Source organism: Sinohyriopsis cumingii, chromosome 4, assembly GCF_028554795.1.
Source record: "Sinohyriopsis cumingii isolate HCF-2022 chromosome 4, ASM2855479v2, whole genome shotgun sequence".
NCBI lineage: Eukaryota > Metazoa > Mollusca > Bivalvia > Unionida > Unionidae > Sinohyriopsis > Sinohyriopsis cumingii.
The window spans coordinates 97,689,718-97,705,749 of NC_142964.1; the positions used below are offsets into that span (position 1 = coordinate 97,689,718).

Genomic DNA, 16,032 nt, shown 5'->3' on the forward strand with positions numbered 1-16,032 from the left:
CACAGCATGTTATACTTATGTAGTAGATTTCTACACTGTTTGTTTTTCTGATGATTTATTTTGCTCCATTACATGATATGGGATCAGTTCGTAGCCTCAACCACAACAAAATCAAATTGAGGCTACGACATCGTAGCTAGGGTCAGAGGAAACTGGGACTCTAGTTTGACATGTTCTGGTTCCTATCCCACAATTAATCCAGCAAAATTATACAAATTCTAAATTAGTTTCGACACAGGTTAGAACTGGAAGTCAATACTACTATATTTAGAGTTAAGTCATCAACACACTACCCGGCCAAAACGATCGGATAGAACGGGATGGTGATGATCTACTTCTATGTTCGCGTCACAGTTTCTAGATTGAGTTATATTCATTCTACTCGATTTCGTCTAATGCCTACGGACTCCCCTCTGGTTAGCGAATGGGTTAGATCACGTCCACAAGATGTTAAATGATAATGATGCCCTTGCATCATTATAAATTTACATAAACAGGTATAGTTCTTTTGGCACACTCGAGAATCTACGATTGATCATTCAGGGTAGCCCGGAATCTATACAGTATGTTATTTTCACACCTCTTTGCGTTGAACAGATGGCATACTTCAAGAGTATGCTAAAAGTGCTGACTCTTTGGCATTTTATATATTTGACCTACTAATTTCAAGTAAATGTCCCCTAATTCTGTCGTTATATAGACTCGCGTATATTTATATAAAAACTTGACTCCAGAAAATGGCTTCCGTCAACCTACAACATTTTTTTTACCACACTTTGAGATCTGTTTCTTTATGATATCTGTGTTATTGCACTTAAACAGCAAAATAAACAAAAACAAACACTAAAAGCGAATAATAAAAACACGTCTATAAATTTTTTTGCCATTTTTATTCAAGCTTTTTAGCATATGTAGGTTCAGACAGTCCTTGTATAAAATGTTTCTCATTAAAGTGGCTAAGCCATTTCATCTACAAGTATTAAAGCTACATTATCTAAAACCGTAGACGAATCAAGATAAAGCGAGTTAGTAACAGGTCAATACGTTATCTACTTAATGTCACTCGTGACCTAAATACAATGGATAATTATCAGTTTAAATACTATACTTCATTGAGGCAGAAAGGGAGAGGTCTCGGCTTCTAAATATGTCAAAATGTGTTACAAAGTGGCATTCAAGAATAGGGGAATTTGAAGACCTAGTTTATTTATTTTTTTTTTTTTTAATTGTCTCCAGTTCGGAGAAAAAACATTTCGTTGCAACAAAAAAAGTTTCAAAATGCTATTTTAAAATTAAGAACATCTTCACATAATTTGCAAATTGAAGTTGTCATGCAGAATAGACCTCATCCAACTCCTACTGAACGCACAATGTGTCCTTTATAATGTACTCGAAGACTGAATTTGATATCGACTGTGAAAGTTGTTCTCTGTATCGATTAGTTAAATGCATAGATAGACATTTTTGGGTTAGGCCAAATATGAACAAAATTATCGAATTATTAAATGAACAGTCTTGTTATAATATGAGAAATATCTGAGTAATTTGGTATACCAATCATTTATCTTAAGATCTGATTTAATGAATTATAGGCAATATAACCGCTAATATATTGTACATTTATAATAGATTTTATATATATATATATATATATATATATATATATATATATATATATATATATATATATATATATATATATATATACACACACACACGGAATTGTATAAATTTCACTGACGATTAAAATTAAGAATGATTATTTTATGCACACACACAGACACACACACAAATATCACCTGAATAAATGCATAGTGCAGTCGAAGTCTTCTCTCTATTGAATAATGCAGATGTAGCGTTTCATATCTTTAAATGAATTACATAATAAATGAAAGAAATTAAACTGGTTGTTAAGCGTACAGTTACCATTATTATCTGATATATGATGTTACCATTGATCGAGTTGCTGAATTTGCTGGCTTCGTTGATTAAATAAAATGTTTCCATCTACACATATATAACTAGTTCACCTTAACCATCCAATGACAGACTAGAGGGCTACTAATCCACTTGTATACAATTTAAACAAATAAACACCAGCAAACCAATAATGAAAAATAAGATTCTGCGTAAAACATGTGCATCAAAGATAACTAAAAACTTTATTCCAACACACATGCATGTGAGCACATGCACTTATATGTGTGAATCATCACAAGCAAAGACAGCTTTAGTCAATTGCTCGCGCTATTTGGACATAGAACACAATTAATTTTACTATATGTTCTCTACATTTGTTTCTCAATACTGACCTTTCCACTGTGTTACCATCAATACAAATCATATGTTAATCTAAAATACGTTCAAAGATGACAGAGCATCATGTAAACAGAACACATATTTCACTTCCGGATCATCACCAAGGCCTTATTACTCACTGTGCACTGTCTCCGAAATACACAAAGGAACACCGCACCCTGAGCTCATATTCTCAAGAATAAACAATTACCTTTAAATCCCTACCAAAAATGCATAAATATAACACTTCTGTCACCACAAAATGAGAGAGGAAAAAAGTTCTAACAGTAGAGTAGAACTACATTGGTACTGAACTGGAAGTACTCATTGTGTGACCTGATTCCATTTACTTACCGGAAATTCAAAGTATGCAGCGGCGCGCTCTAGCGGACAGGGTAGATAACCGCATTTTCACATTTGTCTATAATAATGCGTATGCATTGTATATATTAATTCCTAGATATCTAAATATGATGCTCATAATGTGCTTGTCGTGCTCAGATGGTTTAACTTGGTTCACATTGATTGATTTTCGTGTGTGTTCGAGTAGAGGTTCACATTGATCGATTTTCGTGTATGTTCGAGTAGTGGTTCACATTGATCGACTTTCGTGTGTGCTCGAGTAGTAGCAGCAGTTATGTTTCATTTATGCCCGACGTTTTAATGACATGAAAAATGTGAAATATACAGCTGATACATTAAATGTTGTAACAGTTTTTCTACCACTTTTCGTTAGAACAAGCAACGTTGGCGGTTCTAATCAATTAGTTTGTATCACTGTGAGATGAAAGATAAAGGTTAATTAATAATGTAATGAAAGAAAGACGAAGAGAAAATAAAAGGAATAAATATTTATATTATAACTTATCAGTTATATTTTAATCGTAACATTTTACGCATCAGGGATTAGTCGAGTTCCAGGTCCTTTACTTAGCCTCGGGCAGTTTGTTAACTGGCCGATTCTGAAGACTGTTTTGATGCAATGTAGCCGTTTTTAAAAGATGTGTTTAGAAATAAAAGGCACTCGTCACTAACGATTAACCATCAGGAATTTCATTCAGAGCATAAACAATAAACCGAAAATGCAGCAGCCGCACGTGGCGTTCTCTTGTTTATGTAGTAGTTAACAGGCGACTGATACGCAAATACTTCTTCGTAAACATTTAAATGGATAAAAATATGTATTCTCAATCTCAGAAGTCTGCCTGTCAAATATTTTGATGCAGGTCGGTGATTTCAAGATGACCAACTGTTAATTGTGAAGTACATTGATAAAATACTGTTATGTATATTTAATTTAACTGCTTGTTAGTTTTAACGTTTTTTTTTAAATTTCATTACATGTTATTGTAGTGTAACATTGTTTTCTGGACTTGAATTTGTCCAAATGTGAGTTCATTTCTGCTTGAACTGATTGCATTTTTTTAAAAATTTCATTTATGTAAACAACTAAAAATAGCTTCATTATTCTATATTAACCAAATTCTTAGTGAGGTAAACAGACAACTCTGGTAGCCTACTGGTTAGAGCGTCCGCCTCTGGTGCGGAAAGTCGTTGGTTCGATCCCGGCAGAGTCATACCAAAGACTTATAAAAATGGTACTAACAGCTACCTCGCTTGGCACTTAGCATTAAAAGGTTAGTGTTAGGACTGGTCGGCCTGGTGTCAGAATAATGTGACTGGGTGGGACATCATGCTACATATCTGTGGCATGATGCCTCAGTGCTAGACATCACTATAAACTGCCACACTGCAGACATCGTAGCGATATGACTGAATTTTTTTTTTAAAGCTACGTTAAAAATCTAAATCACACACACACACACACACACACATTCAGGTAAACAAGATGTTGTAAATATTTTGATCGGGGTCAGGGTTTTGGAGATTCCCACGGGAATTGTATAAGTCATTGTGTTGTAAGTAAATAAGGCTCATTAGACCATTCTAGAAGGTTATTTTCCATTAGGTAATGGTTGTTTTTAGAAAATGATAATGTTATCTGTGGCCAAGCAGAGAACTCAATTATCTTTGACTGTGAAGATTTTACCAGTTGTGCTTTAACATCTAGCACTTTAAGTTGTATTATGTTGTGACCAGTTGGGCTGAATTTTATTTTCTTCAAATTTCTGAATTCAAGTGATTGCTTTCTCTGGAAATACAAAAGTGCTCTAACAAAATTCTTAGATAAAGACATTCATTGGAATTTATACTAAATTTAAACATGGAATAATATTTTTGTGATTCAACAAGAGACTGTTGACACATCATCACTTCGCTGACCATAAAAGACACGTCATCACCTTCAATTTTGGATCTCTTCGGGACTTGAACTGAGTTTTATTCAGAACGTTTTATTACTAGGACTTGTGTTATAATTCTTTGATTATTTAGGGATTTAATTCGCAATACCGCATATTCTTTTTTTCTCATTTTTCATTTTGTATTTTAGGAAAATAAATTATTTGTTAAATTTTACAAAGCTTGTAGTCTTCACTCTTTTCTGTTACTTATTTTAAGAGCAGAGACTCGTAACAATATTTGTTCAAAAATCTTTCAGTTACGAGTATAAATTAATCAACAGTCTAGCTTTCATTATTCTTAACTAAATGGAAAGATAAGGAGTGTATCAAAACATGATTAAAATAAAAAAGAAACTGTTATTGGTTGTTTAAACTCTGATGTCTGTATGTCTGTCTGTCTGACTCTCTCTCTCTCAAAAATCTAGCTATTTCCAAACCATTTTCTACCTGACCATTTTTAGGCAAGTTCCATTGTCCAAACGGCAAATTCAATTTTTCAGTCAGCTTGAAAATTTGTATGGCTTTTTAGTTAAAAATCTACTAAATGAATACGAAAAGAACAAATCTTTTTACAATTATCAAAATGTATCCAGGTAACAATCCTCAATTACAAAATCATTTGCATATGTAACGCCTTTCTTAAACCATATTTATAATACACTTTTCCGTCTAGCATAATATAAGCATTAGACCATATGTATTTCTGAAACGTTTTCAGCTGTTCGATTTCCTAGTTTGTTTTAATAATGCTTTACAAACTCTATAAAAATGCATTGAGATCCTTAGTAATGAGTAAATAACAGTGATTCCAACAAAAAGAAATTAATAAATATTTTATACTGAATATTGTAACAGACTTTTTAATTCAGACTACCCAGACAACATTTCCCTATGCCGTGTAAGGTACAAAGCAGTCACAAAGTTAGATGTATTAATCCTATTTAATTCCCCATTACAGCAATATTTCGTCTAATTCTGTTGTTTGTTTGTTTGTTTTTTTTACCCATGCCAGAAAAACATGTGAAAGAGTGTATTTAGTTCACTTCGATCCATGTAAGACCGATTCGGTAATAAAAATAACAGATAATTCATTTTGGAGATAACCAAAAATGTTATTACTGCTTTCTTTCAAAAAGAGAAGTTAAACAGCTTTTATTCCATTGAATTAACAGTTTTTAATTTAATCTTAATTTAATCAAATTTAGGCGAATCATTAGGAGATAATTTTTTCAAAGCTAGTTGAACGCTTTACACCTAAGATAACAAACTCGGTACATCCCTAATTAAGATAATATTCTGGATAATATTTCTCATTAATATCAGTTTTATTTCCGATCTAAAACATTTTTGGTTTTCAGTATTTATATTAAGGCCAGAAAATTTGGAATATTGATATAAAATATGTAAAACAGACATAAGAGATTTTTCTGAACCATCAGTAGTAAGTGACATATCGTTAGCATGTTACAAACCGCTTCTTGATGGTTCAAACCACCACTCGGCAGAGTGAATCAACTGGGGGAGAAATCGATAGTTCGAATCAACGTTGTTCAGTATTACTATAAATATTCTATTTGAACTCGAGCATTAGTTCTAGCGGTACAAGGCGTTTCAACCAAGAAATAAAACATGTCCGTATCTATTATATAACTATAAAGATAAACAGAAACAATGACCCCACATCCTGGCTCTCGTCGAGCTCCCCTACATTCGTAGAATGTTCGATTATTGCCTTTGCGACAATATAATGTATCATGCAACCAAGTTCACAAACTTTTCGCGTAACAAACAGTCTCGGTATTTATATATCATCACACTTCCAATCAAGCTTTGTCCTGTAAATCTATAAACTTAAAAGAATATTGGCATACATCAAGTAAGACCTCAGTGACTAAAGAATATTGGCATACTTCAAAAAAAAAAACCCCAAAGACTACAGAATATTGGCATACATCAAGTAAGACCTCAAGGCTAAAGAATATTGGAATACTTAAAGTAAGACCTCGATGACTAAAGATTATTGGTATACATCAAGCAAGACCTCAGTGACTACAGAATATTAGCTACGACTTCAATACATGACATAGCTTGAATGACATGTTTAGTCTCAGCGTACAACCTTGCCTTGACAAATAGTCTGATAACACGAAAAAGCGATACTTTGAATATAAACATATGGACACAAAGTACTTTGATTGTCCGATTGTCTTCTTTGTTTGAATTGCTGGACACATTTGGGAAATTTTCGAGTCTATTATCGGTACCTTTACCTTTCTATGTACATTTTACAGCATTTTAGCATCTTTACGCTTTATATTTTCTTCTACTTCATGTCTACATTTATTTGAAAGGCTTCCTAAATTCATGTGCAATCGTCTTTTATATGTGTATTGCTTTACCGTTAGTTGGCATCATGTAGCCACTAGTGTGCTGAGTTGCCATACAACGCTATCACATGCATGCATGCATGCATCCATCCATCCATCCATCCATCTATACACATACATACATACATACATACATACATACATATTCTCACAACACTTTGCACAAGATTGGTTGGCCTAAAACAATTTTGACTGGTGCCAGTCTTCGAAAGAACAGCATTCTTCAATGTCTATATGACAGTATTTGGCATAAAAGATTGCTTTAAAAAAATATAATGCTAGGTATAGTATATTTTTTCATGATAATGATACCGATCATTTTTCTCTTGTAAAAAATTGCGACTGAAATAGTTGTCTAAATGATAACTGGCACTGGTGCTGATTGGGACAAAGCATCTGAAGAACTTCACACTAGCTATAATCGTTGCACATTGCAGCTATCTATGAATACAGGCTAATATAACCAACCGACTTGAGTATGCAAAACCGGTTCTCTTTCACATTTCAGTAAATACAGGCTCGATAAAGGTCATTGGTACAGAAATAGGGTGCTTGATAAATACAAAAAACTTCATAAGTGTATTGTTCTGAGTAGGCGGAAATGCAATTCAATACGAATTAGGATTGAGAGAAGTTCGATTTACTACATCTAAAAATATCCACGCGCTACGTCAAAGAAGAACGTAAATAGTTCGTCTCTGGGTGTGATACAGAAATACTGATTGAAAGCTGTATCGAACGCCATATAAAGTATTCAAGATTACATGTGTATGTAATAAAGTTTAATTAAGTCTATAGGAAATAAACGCCAGGATAGGTTGTCGTCTTTTGTAAAACTAGCTTTTTGTGCGCAGCTCGAAATGGCATGATCATTACAACAACATGGCATCGTGAATTGGCATTACTACTGACCTCGGTGTATCGCAGCGTTATAAACTTTGGAAGATCACGTGGTTACCACTTCAATTTGTTATTAAATAACGAAAAAAATGTATATAATTTTAATAATCTCAGTAACAGTCTCGAAAAAGAAAGAAAATGATAAAGTCGACCATAGGCATACGAGATATTTGGTAATCTTTAGCAAATTGCGACCTGGGCAGACTTTATGCGATCTCATTTGTGTCATACTGAGAGGGAAAAAAATCACTGAGCGCATACCTGTTTGCATTTGATAAGAAGAATCTTGTTTATTCGATCTGTTCAAATACGATGAATTTGGAAACATTAGTTCCGCTAATATTTTATGGGCAATTTTTACTTTTCCCATACGTTTATGTCATGAATCTTACTTGTATATTATAAAAGTGGCGAATATAAATAAAACTGACGTCTTTACGTACTCATATACCAGATAGATTATATTCCCATGGCTACCACTTTGATTTTGCATGCAGTGAATCTGTAGTTTTATTCACATTTAAGGAATAACATCCGTAACTAAGAAGTACAATCCATATTAGGAGTTAAATACGCATTTCATGGAACTCACTAAAAGAATGGGTAGAAGTGACACGGAAAAGCAATACTAGGTACGCCTCTGATTTTCACTGCATTTGTCTGCAAACCATCTCTTCAGATTGCAGTGGTTTCAGTATCTAGAGACACTTTGAGAAATAAAAGCAAAATAAAAGATTCGTAAGGAAAATTGCATGTTTAACAATGTAAAGTTTGGTCATCAAAACAGAACACTTTTGAGTATCCGTCCTCATTGCCATGATGACAACAACAATAACAACAACAACAAAACTCAGCATATTGCAGGGAAATCGTGTTGACCGCCTTTGTTTGTAGTTTTTTAATGTCTGCCACAAACTGGAGTGGGGGATAATAAATTATTACCTGTGAATCCTTATGTTCTATATATCCTTCGTGGAATTTCCTCTCCCAAGGTTGTGGTCTAATAGTTCCCGTATCCGACATCTTTATTATAATCCAAACACCTATCTTAACAAGACTTTCCAACAGTAGGTAAGTCTCTTACCCGTCCGCTGTCATTTGTTCAACAGGTGGTTCATTTATGAATATTCTCATACGGGTGACTTCTTTATGGATGGCTATGCCAAGAGGAAGTAAAAATACGGTAGTGTTCTTTGTGGCAAATATACACAGTAAATAGACATATGTACACCAAAGCACCAGTTTTGGCAGGGTACCAAATCACTTTAGCAGACGTCTAAATAAAGGTGTTACAAGAAGTATTTACATATGAATACGTTCGATGTGTCATAATCACAACTTACGCATCACTGATCATATATAACATACTGAGAAAACGACAGATGATTTCCCCTCGCAAACTTGACACGATGAAACAGTGAATTGAGGATTAACACGTTTTTCGTTGCAAGCACATTTTACTGCAGATGTACGTAAAGCAAAAGGTTTAGGTACAATATCTTCCAACTTAGAATAGCATTTTTAACAACAAATACAAAACGCATCATATTTCATGCATCAGTTTAAACTTAAACGAAAGAAAATTGAAATGACACTTAAATGAGTGTAAAACTATAACGATCTAAAGAAATCATTGTTTGAGGTTCGATATTATAAAGAAAACAGGAACGGTGATGTACCATGGGAGAATGGTCAAATACAAACACATAAATGCAAAAGTACAAATATGTGAACAGTTTTTATATTAATGAACTTTTCACTTATATTCTGGACAAATAAATTGAATCATATTTGAATATGTAGCATATTGCCAATTTTATATAGATGCATACAGATTATATATATATATATATATATATATATATATATATATATATATATATATATATATATATATATATATATATATATATATATATATATATATATATATAGTTACGTATATTTGATTTCATTTAATTTTTTGTTTGTTAGTTTTAAATCTTTACTTGCTATTGTAATGTAACTTTATTTACTGGAAAAGAGTTCAGTTCTGACTGATTTTTTTAATTATTTTTGATGGAAACAACTTTATAGAGACACTGTATCTAATGCTGACCATGTTCCTGACCTTGATTCAGAAATCAGTGAGAGTTGTAGTAAACAACCTTTTTAAAACAAATCGAGGACATACTTGGAGTACGTGACAAATAACATGTATCAGTTAGGTTTTTCCAGAGGATTGACCCACATCCGGGCGTATTACTGACTTAACTTCATGGCCTCATTTGGACTGGTTCAGCTAAAGCATTGAAAACAGTCAAACTCTAATTGACCATATTCATTCCAGTTCTTCGAGTAATGTACATTTTACTGATGTCCCATCCATTGACCTGAGTGACCATTATCCCGCATTTTTAACATGCAAGACCAATACTTATACCGAAAATCATCTCACCATACAATTTTACATATATTTTGCAAACTGAATTGAGAAGATGTTGAAAGGTGACTTAAAGTATTTTCAGTGGGTTATAATACAAATGTTTGATGATATTAGCGATGCCTTAGATTATTGGTACTCGCTCATTACATATCTCATTGATAGGCTTATTCCTTTGAAAAAGCACAAAGTTAAACCGCCAGACTGGCTTACACCCGAAATCATACAAACGATAAAAACACGTGATCGACATAAAGCACTGCGAAACCCGACACTACAATAAATAAGAAAGTCTTTATGGTTCAAAAGGTTATTTTAAACGAACAACTAAACAGAAATCAGAAAACAATTTGAAAAATTTATTGAGAGCTGGGAGCTGCAAAGGTTGTTCGCATAACTCGTGCTGTAATAATTAGTGCACCTCATGAAAAAATGGTGTATGTATCAATAATAAGGAATATATTGTCAGTGAGTTCAATAACGTTTTTTTTTATTGTCTTGATAATAATAGAGAACCAATTAATCATTGTAAATCATGAAGATATTTTCATACCTTTTCATAGAAAGAATCCGCGACAATACTTTCTATGAAATTAATTACATAATAGACAGAAAGTACGGAAGTATCTGCGAAATTTAGAATTACCAAAATTAACTGGTGCTTGCTGACGTGATTGGACCAAAAGTTTTCAGACCTTAGTACCTTTAATTTCAGCAAAGCAATTCTTAGAGAAATGGAATGAGGCGAAAGTGAAACGCCTTCATAAATCTAGTCCCCGCGAGGAAATAATTCTTTTAGACCCATCTCTATCATTCCCGTCTAATCAAACGTTGTGGGGAAACTATCTCAAGACACCTGGCGATTTTGCTTGATGAACTCAATATGTTGCACGATAGACAGTCAGGTTTCGCCCAAATCATTTGTGTGAAACTCTTCTTGCAAACTGATCTAAGCCTTCAAGATGATGATCTGGTGGTAGCTGTGTTTGTTCATTTTAGGACAGGAATTTTTTATTATTAGTTGATCGTGATAATTTATTTGAAAATTTACAGACTTTGGTTGCTCAGAAGCAGCTCTTTAAATTAGATTAAGTCTCATTTGATAGGACTAAAACCAAAAGTTGACATAGCCAGTGTTACATCAGTTGAAAAAAATGCGCTAATTAAAATAATTGTTTAGGGTTATTACTATCTCGTATGTTTCGAATTATCTACATTGGCATACAGGAAATACTGAGATTAGTCTGACACTACCAGATAATATTATATTAGCTTTTCCAATAATACTGTTGATAGAAACTTGCATAATGTTTTTGTGAACTCTCCAAATGGTGTAAACATCAAGGAAATGGTCATTAATTTCGACAAAACAAAACGGATGCTGATAACCACACATCAAAGAAGTTACAGATCTAAAGATAATATTCTCCAAATAAATTGAATGAGTCCTTTTTTCTGTACGATGTTTCAAAAGAAACTAGGCGTCGTACATGAGAAATTGTTATTACTCTGATGCATTGGTGACATTTGCCTCATCGATCTAAAGTTTCAGTCCCAGTTGTCAGTTGCTTCCAAGATCCATTGTTCAAATCTAGAAGAGTGTTGGGTCCACGAAATATCTTTTCTCGTCAAACCGGAGCACGCTACAAGTCTGACATCCATAAAATAAAGGTTCCTGAATACGTTTAGAAACTCGATTGGAAAGAGGAAATTTAGGAATGTGAATGTATGTGCCATGTAAGGTAAAAGAACAACATATGGTATACAAGATAGTTCCGTTTCCTTTTTTGTGCTTGTTCAACTTTTTATTTTGTTCGTTGACGTATCGATCAATGTAACACCTATGATCAAGACCGATGAGATGATGAAATAGGACATCGTTCTGTTCTTGACAAATATGTCAAGCTTTGGAAGTGGTGCGAACATTCTGTCCACATTTTAGAGACACTTCCAGTAATTAACAAACACTTTTGTTGAAATTGTTTTGTTTTATGTCAGCGTTGCTTTGTCTGACTTACAAATTGGTATGCATTGGTGGAGTACGGAATCATTCTTTTTCCCTCAAGACTACAGGGAATAGATGCTAAATGGTCATGGCATCTCTCTCCACAATGTTAATGTTTCTCCTGAGTGTTGAAGATTAAGTGACAATTTTCCAAAAGCAGCCTTTTCCAAGAAATCCTTTGATATTGATCAAAATGATTTTGGTTATTATAGATGTGTATATATTTTTGGTCTGTAAAATTCGGTCCTCGAGACAGATCTCCAGGCATGACTTGAGGGTGAACATTGAAATGGCGAGTAGTTAATAGCGTTTGAATTTTCTTGCAAAATCCATGTTTATTCTAAAAGTGCATCTCCTTCGTACCGTTGTTTGGGTTTAGGTTTGGGTGATTTTCGATTGCTGACCGATAATCGCTTCCATTCTGATGTATTGGTATATTCTCTGAATGAGCTCTAGCAACCATGATTTCACACTATCGTTGTCCTTTTCTTTGTCGATCTTTGTGCTTCACTTGTTGGTCGGGAGATGATCCAGAGATAAAAGTTTGTAGTGTCGCTGTCCGCTTCCCGAAGAAAGTGAAACTTGAGTCACATGCACCATCGCTTTTTCATTGGTGATATGAAAGTTGTTGGAAGATTGTTTTTGGATTTTCCAGATGATATTGGAAAGTGTTAATTCAGCATATTTGCAAAATAGGAGATGCCAAACTGATGCGAGTGATGGAAGAATGCATGTGATCCTAATCTTCGATTCGACACTGTCGTTTCAACTCGAACAACGTTGATTCAAATAAGTCAGTAGCAAACGGTGACGTCGTACTTCACTTGTTTTAATTTACAGTGCAAGTGTCTGACGTCGTTCGAAAAATTATGGCAGTCACTTTGTTGGTATGCTGAATATGAGGGCAAAAGAGCAAATTCCACTCTTGAGCGATTTTAACCCTCTCTGTCGGGGAGGGGAGATTGTGTCAGTGTGGTGACTATGGTAGTGATGATGATGATGATGATGATGATGATGATGATGGTGGTGGTGGTGGTGGTGGTGGTCGTCGTCGTCGTAATGATAGTGATACATAAGAATCAATCATCTCTTCGTTACATTTTCTAGATAAACTTGTTCCAGGACTTACCTTCTCGAGAAGATCGAAGAAAATATGGTCGTCGTCCTCTCTTCATTTCTTGCTTCACCATTTAGTTGCGTGATCTTTCATGATGATAGTCGTTGTTGGTTAGTCTAACCATGGTACTCTCTCTCTCTCTTTCTCTCTGTCTCTCTCTCTGACCTTATGTAAGACAGTCACACCGTTCTCGGCCACTTATTGAGTTGTGAGAACGAGTATTTCGGTGTGTGTCTGTCTGATTGTCTGTCTGTTTGTTACTTAGATTTGTAACGTAGCTTTAACAATTTTTCACTCATATCGCTAGGATGTCTGAAATGTGGCAGTTCATATTAATGTCCAGCACTGGGACATCATGCCGCAGACATGTAGCATCATGTACCAACTGAAATCAGGCCGACCAGTCGAAAAAGTAACCACTTCATGCCGAACGCCAAGTAAGGCAGCTGCTAGTAACATTTGTATAAGTCTTTGGTATAGCTCAGACGGTGTTCGAATCCGAGATCTTCCGATACCGAGGCGGACGCTCTAACCACTTACGCCACCGGAGAGGTCGACACGTACATACATACATACATACATACATACATACATACATACATACACACACATACATACACTTAGGTCTTGTCCCTAAATGTAGCTGACAACATACCAGCCCCAAACATAACCTTTTAATGCTGAACACCAAGTCAGGTAGCTGCTAGTCACATTTTCATAAGTCTTTGGGACTCGGACGGGGTTCGAACCCGAGATCTTCCGATACCGCGGCGGACGCTCTAGCCACTTACGCCACCGGAGAGGCCGACACATACATACATGCATTCATTCATACATACATGCATGCATGCATTTAGGAGTTGTCCTTTAATGCAGCTGTCACATACAGTATTTAGGGCATATTTTGTTTTATATCTGTTTTGCACGAATTATAGATCATGTTAAAGTATGCGAGCAGGAATGAGAAAATATTGATCATCTTAAACATGTTAGATTTGGCGCACCTTGTAATAAGAAAAAACTGTGTGTGTGTGTGATTTTATCATGCCACTTCTCTCACTTTCATAGTTTGTAAAGACATTTTGTTCTCTTCGTTTGCTAATGTACATTTGTTTCCTGATTGCAAAATAGAACCAAACAAACAAAAATATAACTCCCCATTCACACTTTGCGCCGAATAAAGAACTTGTAAGTTTCTTTTGTCAAAGTGCTGCAATCTGATTCACATGTTCTCAAATTAGAGACGTGGAAAATCAGAAGACTTGATCAGCATCATGTAGCGGGACACTTAACGCGATGCGATGCGACATTATGTATTGCACAGTCGAAAATAAACTTTGCTAACCGCACTCTGAGCGTATATAGATGTGTAACAAAGAGTTAACAACAAACCTACCTATCGTACTGTAAGTATGTATCATTGCACGGTTGAAAACTTCTATAATTATGTGTCTTTGTCCGTCTATGAGCCTACTTAGCCGCCGCCATGTCTCTTTGGACCGATCCCTCTTTAATCTCCCGTCCGGATTCCACCTAGAAGATGCCCTGACAATCGTCGCACATGTCCCAGTCATTGCCATCTTTTTTTCTTCACAATAAAAGATGTTGATTGTGTCTTTTCATGAAGATCATCATTATTGCTCATGTTAGGCCAAAAGATACCGATCATCATTCTCAGGCACTTGTATAGGAGGATTTCACGCTTACGTGCTATTTTTTATGTTAGCTTCCAGTATTTTGTGCCTTACATCTACACATCGAGGACACTACTTAGGTAAATCCTTAGGCCGATAAATCAGCCCTTCACCCGTGATGATATTGATTTTCGGGTGAGGGGCTGATATCGCCTATTCATTAAAAGCTGCAATTATCTGTATTTAAATTTGCCTGCACACATCGGTGTATATTTTATAGACTTACCGGTATTTCTCGTGGCTGTACAGCTACCGTCGGCTGAAGGGTTCTTTTGATGACATGTAGATTATATTTCCTGAGCAAATCATATGTTTGGTGACTTGTAAATCCACCTGGAATAGCACAACCATCTGTCATGTGGCCATTTTGAATTTCGTGCTTGATATGGCTGTTACCAATTACTCGCATGTGTCTAAAGTGTACGCGGGTTTGTTCCGGAATGATTTGCATGCAGCAAAATTGCATATTTTAATGAACGGATGACATCAGACCCACAACATCGTCCATCAGTATTAACACAGAGTTTTGGGGTTGATTTATCGGACTAGTAAATCCTCAGCTTGGTCTTGAGTCCGAGTTTCTGTATAAACCAACGAGATTATGAAGGTGATCATTGCTGCTTACGTGACAGTTAACACAAATTTACATTGTATTCAGTTTCAGAACTTTTAGATGACCGTGCATTTTAATTTGACTCGGACAGTTTTATGTGCATTGATGGACCTGGCTTCTATAGCTCTCACATTGTAAACTTCATGTGAAATGCACAGTGAAAAACTTACACTCACCTATCATTCCAGTCCAGCTGTGAACTTAAAGTCAATGAAAGATAAATACTTTCTCGCCAGTCTATACAAGATTGCTCGTTTTTCAGATCACCAAGTCGTCAATTAAACCGTTGGAAA

The 16,032-nt window shown here is 35.0% G+C and overlaps 1 protein-coding gene across 3 annotated transcripts in view; it reads right to left on the minus strand.

Moving 5' to 3' along the window:
• LOC149801734 (uncharacterized) overlaps window positions 1-9,061 on the minus strand; it is a 168,911-nt gene extending 159,850 nt beyond the window's left edge. Inside the window, exon 1 of one of the 3 annotated variants that reach the window (XM_089956045.1) lies at window positions 8,831-9,061. In XM_089956045.1, the coding sequence (XP_089812171.1) occupies window positions 8,831-8,911 (81 nt within the window). In that variant the 5' untranslated portion in view covers window positions 8,912-9,061. The remainder of the gene's footprint in view (window positions 1-8,830) is intronic. The other 2 variants (XM_089956047.1, XM_089956044.1) reach the window with 2 other exon arrangements.
• Between the last annotated feature and the right edge of the window lie 6,971 nt (window positions 9,062-16,032).